Source organism: Solanum dulcamara, chromosome 6 (assembly GCF_947179165.1).
Source record: "Solanum dulcamara chromosome 6, daSolDulc1.2, whole genome shotgun sequence".
In the NCBI taxonomy this organism is placed as follows: Eukaryota; Viridiplantae; Streptophyta; class Magnoliopsida; order Solanales; family Solanaceae; genus Solanum; species Solanum dulcamara.
The window spans coordinates 59,370,418-59,383,492 of record NC_077242.1 but is presented as its reverse complement, the minus strand read 5'-3'; the positions used below and the strand labels follow the sequence as shown (position 1 = coordinate 59,383,492).

General features: G+C 37.7%; 1 protein-coding gene across 1 annotated transcript; it reads left to right on the top strand.

Annotated features, from left to right (window-relative positions):
* The first annotated feature begins 1,334 nt into the window (after positions 1–1,334).
* LOC129891203 (uncharacterized) lies at positions 1,335–12,856 on the top strand. The gene is made up of 6 exons (XM_055966480.1): positions 1,335–2,113; positions 2,537–2,634; positions 9,306–9,330; positions 11,469–11,589; positions 11,685–11,819; positions 12,334–12,856. The coding sequence occupies exons 1-6, from the start codon at positions 1,606–1,608 to the stop codon at positions 12,554–12,556; spliced, it is 1,110 nt and encodes a 369-aa protein (XP_055822455.1). The 5' UTR covers positions 1,335–1,605; the 3' UTR covers positions 12,557–12,856.
* Positions 12,857–13,075: the final 219 nt, after the last annotated feature.

Genomic DNA, 13,075 nt, shown 5'->3' with positions numbered 1-13,075 from the left:
TTCAAGAATACCAAGAACACATGAAGAACATTAAAAGCTACAAATTTTCAACTTCTCCAATTTTTTATGAAATCACCTCAAAATTCAATAGTAGCGTCCCTCCGAGCTAGATATCAAAACTCAATATCTTTTGAGCTTGAATTCAACCTAACTCAATAATACAAACTTAATTTTTTCAATTTTTCAAAACTTCAACATCTTTTAATGGTAGACTCAAAATTTTAAAAATCTATTTTGATTTGTATTTTTGTTGTTGTTTTTGACGTTTGATTCTTGTTCCCTAGTTTTTTTTGAGTGTATGTTCAAAATTTCAAGTGATTTAGAGGTGTGTAAAAAATTCTACCATTAAAGGAGGATAAAATTTTGAAACTTTGAAATTTTTTAAGTGTGTCTCGTTGAATTAAGTTGAATTCGAGCTCAAAAAATATTGGATTTTGATATCTAGTTCGGAGGGACGATGCTTTTGAAATTTGAGGTAATTTCATGAAAAATCGAATAAGTTGAAAAATTATAGTTCTTGGCGTTCTTCATATATTCTTGGTGGTTTTGAAGAAGAAGTAGCAAAAAGAGTGCATTTAATTCAAAACTTCAATTAAAAAGTGTTAAAAGTTGTTTGATGATTTTGCAAAATCGGAGTTAAAAATAATGGCATAAATGAACCTTTTCTCAAACGACAATTGCATAAATGAGCCAAACTTTTAACGGATGACATAAATAAGCCTTTTCTAAAAATTCAATGGTATATTTAAGTCTTTTTCCAAATCAAAATGACCAAAATGTTTTTAAAATGCCAAATGCCTATTTTGGCATCTCAAACTCCCCTCTTATTAGATAGTAGAAAGTAGAATTTGGCAACAACTAATGACGGCAACAACAACAACAATCCAGTGAAATCCCACACGTGGGGTTTGGGGAGGGTAAAGTGTACGCAGACCTGACTCCTATCAAGGTAGGACGATTGTTTCCGAAAGACCCTCGGCTCAGTAAAATCATAGAAAAAGTCAGAATAAGGATAGAAAGTTCAAAGCTTAGCAAATAACGAAAGCAACCCAGATACGATAGAGCAATCAACGTACAAAAAGTAATAGATTGTAACAGAAAACAGACCGCAAGAAATTATAATGCGCTAATACGCCTGCTAACAAGAAAGAAAAACGAGACTATGAACTAACTTTCTATCCTAATGTGGGTCCTCCACTCTCCTAACTAATGATGGCCAATTCTGTTAAATGTAAATATCAATTTTATTGTTAAAAATTAATATTGTTTTTTTAAAAAATAATTAAAAAGCCCATACCGACCCGATTAGCCTGCTAAATTAGTTAGAAGCTTGGGCCGGACATCCTTTCCCCTCTCCAAACCCGGCTATTGGTGCATTCCCTGGATTTTAGGTCTGGATCCTTCTCTGCCTGTAATTTTGCAACTCCCTTCTTGTTAGAGATTTGATTGTATATGAACCCCTTTTTCTTGGAGTTGCATTGAAGCTATTGGGAAGTAAAAGCACAAGGACATTGTCTGTCTGCTGTTTTCATTCTTCAAATTTTCCTTTTTTTTTTCTTAGAGTTTTTGCTAAATGTGTGGAAGGGTATCTTTTTTAGTATCGGTATGATAAGCAGGAGAAGGTGTATGCATCGTTTATTTACGATTCACAATAGTATTAATCATCAAAGTTGGTGGATTCATCCTTTAATGGCCTTTACATCATCTACCTTCTTCGTTAGACCCAAAGATTCCTTTGTATTATCTAACAAGGGCTATAATCAGATTTTGTCATGTGTCAAGTTTTTATCTACCTCCATTGATCCAAAGGGTGGTGGAGGAAAATACCCTTTTAACAATGCAACGACGGGTCTCAGGCTTTGGGGTTGCTCTTCTTCTTCTAATGATTCAAATATAAGTTGTGCGGGTTACAACAACAAGTACATGAATGGATTTCAGGTTTTTGTTCCACCCCATCCGCTCTTGCTACATGATGATGATGAGGAAGCTAGTACTAGTAGTGCTACTAAGCCTTCTGACACTAACAACGATCCATCTCACAGAGGAAGCTCTGCTGGATTCTTTAACCAAGATTTACACGACAAAATTGTTGTAGCTGTTGATGTTGATGAAGGTATTTGGAACTTAACTTTCCCTTGAAAATGCAGGGTTTTTATTTTTGTGGTTCATGCTTGGAGCTAGCAAGATGAACCCCCTTAGATGATTTATACATGTTTAAAATTAGTTTTAGGTTTATATAGTAGTAGATGTTGGACCTCATTTAGCCTCTGAAAATCCCGTCTCCACCGCCTGCAACAAATCCTAAAAGTACATTGTCAACATTTTTGCATAGTTCTGTAATCATGCTTTAGCTAAAACACATATGATTACAAGGTTGCTTGCCCTATTCACAGAAGATTGGCGGTTCTGATCCTTCATTCACTATCTTTTCCTTGTAATTCTTATTTTTTAGAAGTTTGTGTTATGTCTCTTAACATATGAACTGATTGTGTGCGCTCTCCTGTCATCCTTATATGTTTTATTTGCTGGTTTGCAGTCCTTGGGAACTTTGTTTCAGCTCTCAACGAATTTGTTGCAGACCGTTACTCATCATACCATTCGGTGTCCGAGTATCATGTATATGAATTCTTCAAGGTACTATTGCTTTTGGTGCTTTTCACCTTTGATAACACTGAATATAACTAAAAATTCAGCGTTCCGGAACAGTTTTACCAATATCTTACACTCATTTGATGGGTCTGATGAGAACAGAAAGTGCCCTGTCCTTCCCAATTTAGAAGAAGAGTATTATGTCATTCATTTACTATTGGATATGGTAAATGGACAGTTCGGTTTCTTTTGTTTTTGTAAGATTAATAAAGAAAAAGAGAAGTTGGAGTGCTAAATCTCCTGGTGCCTGATCTAATCTATAAGAGCACAAGAAATAGTTGTTTTAAATAAAAATAGGTGCTACATGATTAACTTTTTTTGTAGTATTAAATCTTTTAGGGAAGTGGACATAGTTTGATGAAGTTCGAAAAAAGAAAAGGAGAACTTTTTTTTATAGGACTGATGGATGAGAAGATACCATATCAAATAGAAGGTTAAATTGAGAGTTCAATCCCCCTTTACCAAAAAATTGAGAGTTCAATCCCTCTCTACCAAAAAAATTGAGAGTTCAATCCCATTCTCCATCCTGCTGTGATGCTGGGCTTGCTTCTCCCTCTCTTTCTGTTCAAAATTGATAGACGCAGGAAGAAAATATGACTATAAAAAGGTATGAGATTAAAGGGGCTTAATTTGTTATGTCAGTATGTTAGGAACCGACAACTCTCCTAACAATTAATTTGTAAACTTCCAAACACAACACAGAAACAAGAACAGCATTCAACTATTATTTACTGCGACAAACAATTAGAATATGTTTTACAAATAGAAAATAGAGAATACTTCTAACGCCCAAGGTATTTCTAGGAACCTTAACCTCCAAATTTGTTTGAGAAAATCCTAACCCCAAAACTGCTCTCTTCCCCTCTTCCCAGTACAATTTATCACAAAATAACTTCCTAAATTGCTAGTTAACTACTAGAATTACATACACATAATAATTAATAAATAAAACAGTTACATTTAAGCCTTATTTTCACCCTTCTTCCTGTGGTTATAGACCTTAGTAACAACAGGTCTAACAATACCTGCCCCAACGAGTTTCACCTTGTCCTCAAGGTGAAAATGAGGAAACTGTGCATCAATGACCTCATAGGATTCCCAAGTGTTTTCAAAGTCTGGTAAGTCCTTCCACTTAATCAACACCTCTTGGGAGCCATTCAACAGTGTACACAGTCTATTACACCTTCAGGTTGCACTTGCATATCAAGTTCTTCAGATAAGAAAGGAGGGAGCTGTTGAACTGGAGTAGAATCCTTAACTGCGCACTTTAGTCAAGAAACATGAAATACAGGATTCACCCGTGAATGAGGCGGTAAATCAAGGCGATAAGAAACTTCACCAATTTTATTCAATATAGTATATGGCCCATAGTAATGAGAACTTAACTTCTGATTAACCTTTTTAGCAAGCGAACAAAGCTTGAAAGGTTGCACAAGAAGATAAACCAAATCACCGGGCTTAAACACAACTTCACGACACTTAGCATCAGCATAAACTTTCATTTGAGCTTGAGCATGGATCAGATTAGCTTTGAGTCCATCTAAAATAGTGTTGCGAGCCATAAGCTGCTGGCTGACCTCTTCAACAGCCGAAATTTCATCAGTGAACCGCAACAACGAGGGAGGATCTTGCCCATATAAAGCTCTAAAAGGGGTCATCTTGGTGGAACCATAGTAAGTGGTATTGAACCAAAATTCAGCCCATGGAATCCATCTTGGCCATTGGTTTGGATGTGCCCCTGAAAAGCAACGTAAATAAGTTTTCAAAGAGCGGTTGGCAACCTCAGTTTGACTATCTATTTGAGGGTGATAACCTGAGCTCAATTTGAGGCTAGTACCGGACAACTTAAATAATTCTTGCCAAAATTGGCTGACAAAGATCCGATCGCGATCAGACACGGCTTTTTTTGGGAAAACCATGCAAACGTACAATCTCACGAACAAATAACTCAGCAACACTCTTTGCTGTATATGGATGAGATAAGAGGAGAAAATGACAATATTTAGTAAAACGGTCCACCACAAGTAGGATAGTATCATGTACCATTGCTTTTGGTAACCCACTGATGAAATCCATAGCAATATCCTCCCAAACTTGAGTAGGAATAGGTAATGGTTGCAGCAAGCCAGCAGGACTTAAGGCTTCATACTTGTTCTGCTTGCAAACTTCGCAACTAGCCACAAAGTTCTGTACATCCCTTTTGATTCCATTCCAATACAACACTTGTGAAATGCGCTTGTATGTACGCAAAAAACCCGAGTGCCCACCGGTTGATGAGGAGTGAAATTACCTAAGGAGCATGGGAATGTGTAATGACGAAGAGGAATCACCAACCGACTTTTGAAAAATAGGCAGCCATTTTTTAGAACATAATTCGGCCGTGAAGCCGGATTTTGAAGAAAATCTTGAGTCAATTGACGGAGTTGATCATTCTGTTGAATTTCTGTGGAAAGATCATCTAAGGTACTGCTGCGTAGAATAGAAAAAGCCATGAAATGAAATTGGTGGGACAAGGCATCAACTGCTTTATTTTCACAACCCGGCTGATATTGAATCTCAAAATCAAACCCCATCAACTTGGTGACCCATTTTTGTTGCTCCTCTGCCATAACATGTTGTCCCTGAGAAATTGGAGACTTTGTTGATCAGTTCGTATAATGAAATGCTGACCCATCAGATAATGACGCCACTTTTGTACAGCAAAAACAATGTCCATTAACTCCCTCTCATAGACTGATTTGGATTGAGCACGAATAGAAAGTCCTTGACTAAGAAAAGCGATGGGATATCCTTCTTGCATTAGGACAGCTCCAATCCCTAATCCCGAAGCATCTGTCTCAACCACAAACACCTTGTTAAAATCTGGTAGTGCCAAAACCGGCAAAGTGACCATAGCTTCCTTAAGAGACTCAAAAGCTAACTGTTCTTCTTTATTCCAATGAAAAGCATCTTTCTTGAGCAATTGTGTGAGTGGTTGGGCTGTTTTCCTATAGTCATGAACAAACTTCCTATAGTAACCAGTATGTCCCAAAAAACTCCGCAAACCTTTAACATCTTTGGGACTTGGCCAATTAACCATGCTTGTTATTTTGGCTGGATCAGCTGAGACTCCACTTGCGGAAATAATATGTCCCAAATACTCCAGTTGTTGTTGACCAAAATGACATTTTTTTCCGATCGACAACTAGGTTATGATGTTTTAAAATTTGTAGCACTTCCCACAAATGACCCAAGTGAGTAGGAAAATCTGCACTATAAACTAAAATGTCATCAAAAAAGACCAATGCAAACTTATGTAAGTGAGACCGAAATTTCTCATTCATCAAGGCTTGAAAATTAGATGGAGCGTTTGACAACCCAAATGGCATGACCAAAAACTTATAATGGCCTTCATGTGTACAAAATGCTGTCTTTGCTACATCCTCCTTGCAAACCCGAATTTGGTGGTACCTCGATCTTAGATCCAATTTTGTAAAAACAGTGGCACCTCCAAGCTCATCCAGTAATTCGTCGATTGTTGGAATTGAAAATTTATCTGGAACAGTAATCTTATTAAGGGCCTGATAATCCACACAAAATCGCCAACTACCATTTTTTTTTCCGAACTAGCAACACTGGACTAGAGAAAGGACTTGTACTTGGTTGAATGATGCCAGCTACAAGCATTTCCAGGACAATTCGCTCAATCTCATTTTTCTGGTAATGAGGGTAAGGATATGGACGAATATTGGGTGGATTTGATCCCTCGTTAAGTCGGATAGCATGATCATGAATCCTATTTGGTGGCAGCCCTTTCAGGTCCTCAAATAAAGTTCCAAATTCTTCTAGTAACTGCTGCAAATTCATATTCTCTTGTTCTTCCCTTGCTGTTAACTCATTCAGGTCAACATAGTACCATTCTCCATCTTTTTGCAAGGCTTTAAACAGAGTTTTGAATGAAGTCACTGATTTTGACACGGAGGGTTCTCCTTGAACAACTTGTATTTGCCCTCCTATTTCAAATTTCATCGTCAACGTTTTGAAATTAGCTTGAATATCCGCCAAAGTCTCCAGCCACTCTAATCCCAATACTACATCTGCACTTCCCAAATTAAAAAGGTAATAATCTTGTGTGATGCACAATTTGTCAGTCCACAATTCCACTGCTTTACAACTTCCTCTACTCTTTACTTGCTGTCCATTCCCTACTTCCACCACAAACGACTTAGTTTCTGTTTGCTTTAACCCAAATTCTTTGGCTACTTTGCGAGAGATAAAATTTGTTGATGCTCCGCTATCAATCAACACAATGACTTTTTTGCCTAATATTGTTCTCCATACCTTCAAGGACATTTTTGTGGTAAATCCTGCAATAGAGTACAAAGACAATTCCATTAACTTTTGAGACTCTAGTTGTTCTTGAACATTTAATTGATCCATCCTTGCGTCTATTATTTCATCTGAATGCTCTGCTATGTCTCCATCTTCGTTGTCCTCTGATGCTACAATAAGCAGATTTAACTGGTGATTGGGGCCATATTTTTCATCGCAGAGAAAACAAAGTCCTCTTCCTAATTTATCTTGATACTCTGCATCAGATAGCCTTTTGTATGCTCCTCCACGCCTTGTTGAAGTTTCAAGTCCTGGCTGCACGATCTCTCCTCGCTTTTGCTCTTGAAAATGTCGTGGTGCTGTTGTAATTGTTGTACGGGCAGAATGATTAGGTGTTGTGGCTACACGCACATGAGGACTTGTAGAACTTCCTGTCGGCTATTGTCAGTCACTGGAAAATGCGTTGAAACCCTAGGAGGTGTCATAGGCATAGATATATGCAAGTGGGCTTGGCTGAGAGCCCAATTCTTTTCTTCAATATGCTGGCTTTGGTCCAGAATTTGAGTGAGAGTTCCTAACTTGGTAAGATGCAATTCTGCCTTGATCTTCCCTCTCAGTCCATTTATAAAAATTCCCACCAAAACCGCATCATCGGCATCTTTCAAGGGAGCTGACGGTAACTCAAAATCTTCTCTGTATTGGGCCACATTTCCAGTTTGTTGCAATTCTATCAAAACTTCACATAAGTTCCCTAACTGTGATGGAGTAAATCATTGGAGTATGGCTACTCGAAACACATCCCATGTGACAATCGGCATTCTTGTCTCCCACCATTGGAACTAATTTAGGGCTGTTCCTTCAAGGAAAACAGCAGCAGCCTCCAGTTTATCTGCGTTATCAATGCCATTGAAATGAAAATAACGCTCTGCTCTATTAAGCCACCCATAAGGATTATCACCAGAGAATAAGCGCAGTTCCAGTCTCCTAGGACGTGTTTCATCACGAAATTGTGGCTGAACTTCTCAGAATCCGTCACCTCTACGATTGTTGCTGTTCTCTGCCATTACATCCGTGTCTTTAATTGGATCTGCCTGAACCACTGATTTTCCTTTCATATGTTGAATTTCAGTGTCGCATTCATTTTTTTTTTTGCATCCAGTCTCTTAACTGCCCCAAGTAATCACGTATTGAACCAATCTCCTGTTGTACTTCGTCCATTGTCTTCTCTAATCCTTCAATCCTCCCTTCCATTCTGGTTGAAACCATAAAGGCTCTGATACCAAAATTGTTAGGAACCCACAACTCTCCTAACAATTAATCTATAAATTTCCAAACACAACACAGAAACAAGAACAACACTTCAACTATTATTTACTGCGACAAACAATTAGAATATGTTTTACAAATAGAAAATAGAGAATACTTCTAACGCCCAAGGTATTTCGAGGAACCTTAACCTTTAACCTCCAAATCTGTTTGAGAAAATCCTACCCCCAAAAACTGCTCTCTTCCCCTCTTCCCAGTACAATTTATCACAAAATAACTACCTAAACTGCTAGTTAACTGCTAGGTAACTACTAGAATTACATACACATATCAGTAGAGGTAGAAGTAGAAGGTAATGGCAGATGAATAACAATTCAACATTAGCACAGGCATTCAAGATGCTCGGCAGATACTTATTAGGATTCTGGTAATTGTTATGATGCAGCAGCAAGGGCGATTTGGATAGTGGGTCAAATAGGAAGTTGGATTACATAATTTGGCAATATCCTTAATTGTAGTGGAAGAGAATGCAAAAGACATAATGGCAGATATTGGGCAACTTCGGAAATCTCTTGTGGTGGAAGTAAAGATAGGCAAGGAGTCATCATGAATTGATGTAAGATGACTAGAAGACTGACTAAGAGAAAAACAAAAAGAGATCAAGTACAAGATAACAGCCTGAATTAAGACTTCTAAAGTGGTTTAAATTATGGTAGTTGTAAGTAATCTAGGAAAGGCTTTAGTTTGGATACAGGAAGGTAGATTGTGTTGCTAGGAGTTGTATATTTTGGTAGTAGGGTCATTTTGGGTTATGTGTTCTCATTGTTTTTGTAAGTAGACTTTCGTATATGTTTATTGGCTTCTTTCGCAAATGGTCCTCTACTTGAGTGCTAATTAGTATTAACAATTAATCCACTTTTTCCTATCAAAAGTGTTAAATTGCTAAACAAAGAAATGGTAGTGAAATTTACAAAATGCTGCTGTAACTGAGGAGGTATCACTTACTTGGTTACCTTAATATATCCCTTCTCCTGCAACTTGTAGCTTTTCTGAGCTTACCTTTTTTCTAATCATTGCAGATATGGAAGTGCTCAAGAGATGAAGGTATTATTGGGTCTTTCCTTTCAGTTGAGTTATTTAGGTAGAAGCAACTATTTCAAGTTGTTTTCCCGACTTTTGTTCTCCTTTTATTTATCCATTTCAGATTGGAGGCAGTTGGCATGCTCTTCTTTGTGATCGATGTGATTAAGTGGTCCTGACATTTAGGGTACAGTTTAGCTTAAGTGAAATTTATTTTATTTTATTTTGGTCATAATATTACTACTAAGTTGCACTCAAGGGTATGCCCTACCAGTCAATTAAGGGGAAAACTTGGAGACCAGGGTTCAAGTCCTAGTAGAGGGAGGCTAAGGTTTATGTCCTCCGCCATATTATTCTCTTTTGTGACATATATGTACAAGGTGGTCTTTGAAAAAGATATCCAGCAGAGGCAAAAAACCATAGGTTATTTTTTCCCATTTGCCTAAGCCTTGATGGGCAGAATTATCGGGTACCAGTGAGAGATAGCAGGCACCCCATGGAATAGTTGGATACCATCATTTTCACAAAAAAATGTGACTAAGCTCCTTTGTTTTTTTCCTGATATGCTATTATAACTAAATTCCTTCCATTGATAAAATCGTCACTGTGGTTTCATTTTAGTATCTCTTTTTCCTATTAGATGTGAAAGTAATGCTTCTGCAATGGCTCAAAACTGAAAACACTCTATCAAAGATGACCTATTGTGAAATCCCATCTTGGCATTCTTTTATCACCTCACCTACATGATCACTATATTATATATCCAGGACCCTGCATTTGGCAGATTTGGTTGAGAAATTTCTTCGCACTAAAAGTTAGTGTAATAGCATATAAGGGAATAAATTAGAAGTCCCTCGTGCTTGTGAGAGATAGCAGGTACCCCGTCGAATAGTTGGACACAATTGTTTTAAGAAAAAAATGTGACTAAGCTCCGTTTTTTTTCCTGATATGCTATTATGACCAAGTTCCGTCCATTGATAAAATTGTCTCCGTGGTCTCATTTTATTCTCACTTTTTCCAATTAGATTTGAAAGTAATGCTTTTGCGATGCTCAAAACTGTGTCAAAGACGACCTACTATGAAATTTACCTTTGTGTTCTTTTATGATCGCTATATTATCTGATCCAGGACCCTGCATTTGGAAGATCTCATAGACAAATTTCTTCACTCTTTAAGTTAGTTTGCTAGCATACAAGAGATTAACAGTTCCCCTCCCCAAACAACTGAAATGAGACACTAAAACAAATGGATTTCCTGAAAGAGATTCGTGGTAACGGTGTGAAAAGTGATTGCAACAAAGCACATCGACATTGAGTGTGGTGTACTGTAATTGATGTCATTTTCTAAGCTATGGTTCCCTTGCAAAGGGCTAAAGAAAAGGAGATGATTAAGGCTTTCGGTCATATCGGTTGCATCCTTTGCGGCTTTGCCTGTCTGCCATCCAGGCTTCAACTTTGAATGCTCCCAACTTCTAACTGCTTGGTCTACACTTCAGCCTACAAGAGTCATCCATCTTTCTTTCTTCATCTTTTGGGTTCGTTTGCCTATATGGTCTTCTGCAGTTTTTGCTTTGCTGTCTCCTGTTGCTTCTTCCTTCCTGCACTCTTCTCTTCTTCTTCGTCTTCTACTTTTTCTGATGTGCCACTTTTTACGCCTCTGTTTTGGCTCCAACCCTGCTTCTTTTTCTCTTCTTGCATGTTTCTACTTCTGCGTATGCTCTTCTTGCCTCTGCTCCTCCGAACAAGTATCTCTCTTCTGCTGCTTTCTGAATTGTTTGCCACTCCTTTGTTTCCTATCCCCTTACTTCTATTGCTCTTCTTCATTTCAATTGACATTTATAATGCTTTGACTAACCAAGAAAAAATACTTTTGACTATAAAAAAGACTTCAACTGGCAATTGAAATTGTTAAAATTGAAATAAACAGACTGTTTGCTGTTTGTTTTGTAGTGTAGTGATAACTGAAAACTTGATGGGTGTGGATTGCTGCAATTGTCTAGACACATGGCATCAGATTAATTTGATTTTGATCCTTCAATGCTTCCATTTAGTTTTTCGATGTGATATTTGTGTATGTATACATGGTTATGCATTCGTGTTCGACCTGCTCGGTATCTGTGACTGAACATTTCTGTTATTAACCTTACATGAATGTTGTGGCAGCTGATATCCGTGTCCATGAATTCTTCAAGACCTCTTATTTCAAGACCGGAATTCGTCCAATTCCCGGTGCTCGACAGACTCTTCAAAAGTTGTCTAGATTCTGTAACCTATCAATTGTGACGTACGTAGTTTGAGGACCCTCTGGTTGCTTCAATTAATTGATACCTTTTGCACAGGGCATTTTCTTAGGAACTAAAATGACCAATGTTTTGATAGGTCCCGGCAAAATGCCATTAAAGATCACACAATTGAGTGGATTGAGAGGCATTATCCTGGATTGTTTCAGGATATGCACTTCGGGAATCACTTTGCACTGAATGGGCAGTCAATAGCCAAATCAGATATTTGCAGGTACAAGTTATCAATCGCCCTTCCGCGGTTTGCTTTTATTTTTCTCTTTGTTCTCTTTTTCTGCAATACCTCGCCATTGCAGATACTGTCGTAAAGCAAAAGATTGATGCCACCATCAAAATTATGTTATAAATTGCCCTTCCGCAGTTTGCTTTTATTTTTCTCCTTGTTCTCTTTTTCTGCATGCCTCGCCATTTTCAGATAATATCATAAACCAAAAGATTGATGCCACCATCCATTTTGATATCTAGCTAGCTTACTGTGTCGTCTGTTGCATTATATTTGTATTGCTTAGGCCTCTTGAACTCTTGTTATTATAAGTTGTTTGACCTTAGATACACCATTTTCAATTTTTTCACATTATGTTACAAAGCAGACGATTGTTGCCCCTCTTGTTTTTGTATCTAGCTAGGAGGCCATTTTCTCTGTCTCACTATATTGTATTCTTTTAGACCTGTTGTAGACTTTAGGAATGTATGCTGTTTGACTAACTTTAGATAACTGGTTGTGCTAGGTCCTTGGGAGCAAATGTTTTGATTGATGACAATCCGAGGTATGCTATTGAGTGCGCGGAAGTTGGAATCAAGGTTCTTCTTTTTGATTATGAAAATTCATATCCATGGTCGAAAAGCGAGTCACTTAATGGGCATCCCATGGTTAAGAAAGTGCACAACTGGGGAGAAGTGGAGCATCAATTAGCTTCATGGATAGTTCCCAGGAATTCCTCTTCAAACTAGGGTCAGGAAAGAAAATAAGAAAATGCATTGATTTTTATTCTATTCGACTCCTTTTAGAAGCAGTGGTAAACCCGGTGACCAAAGGGTCAAGCCTCTGCTGTTAAGAAGTTGGTAAACATGTAGAATATCTTTTATGTTTTTTTCCATTTAGTCTTTCTTCTTTGTACAGATATGAAATCCTCAGAGCGACTTAGTGATGAGACTTCTTTAGATAGTTTAGAGTCGAAGCCTCTGACGGTCTCATTCTACTTTGGAATCCATAAGGTAATGACAATATTCTAGAAATTTACTCTTGTTGAAGTATGTGTTCTGTTTTCTTTTATAGGAATTGTACCCAGTAACCCTCTGCTATTTAAGTTAATTTTTGGTTTTTAAGAGTACTTTACCGGTAGCAATTGACAAAAAACTCTCCCTACCATTGTCCTACCGCTGTCAAAACCCTAAAATTTACCTAAGTTTTCTGCTGGCAATGGCCACAGGCTAGCCTCCGATTGAGGTGGGTCAGCCATTAACAAAACT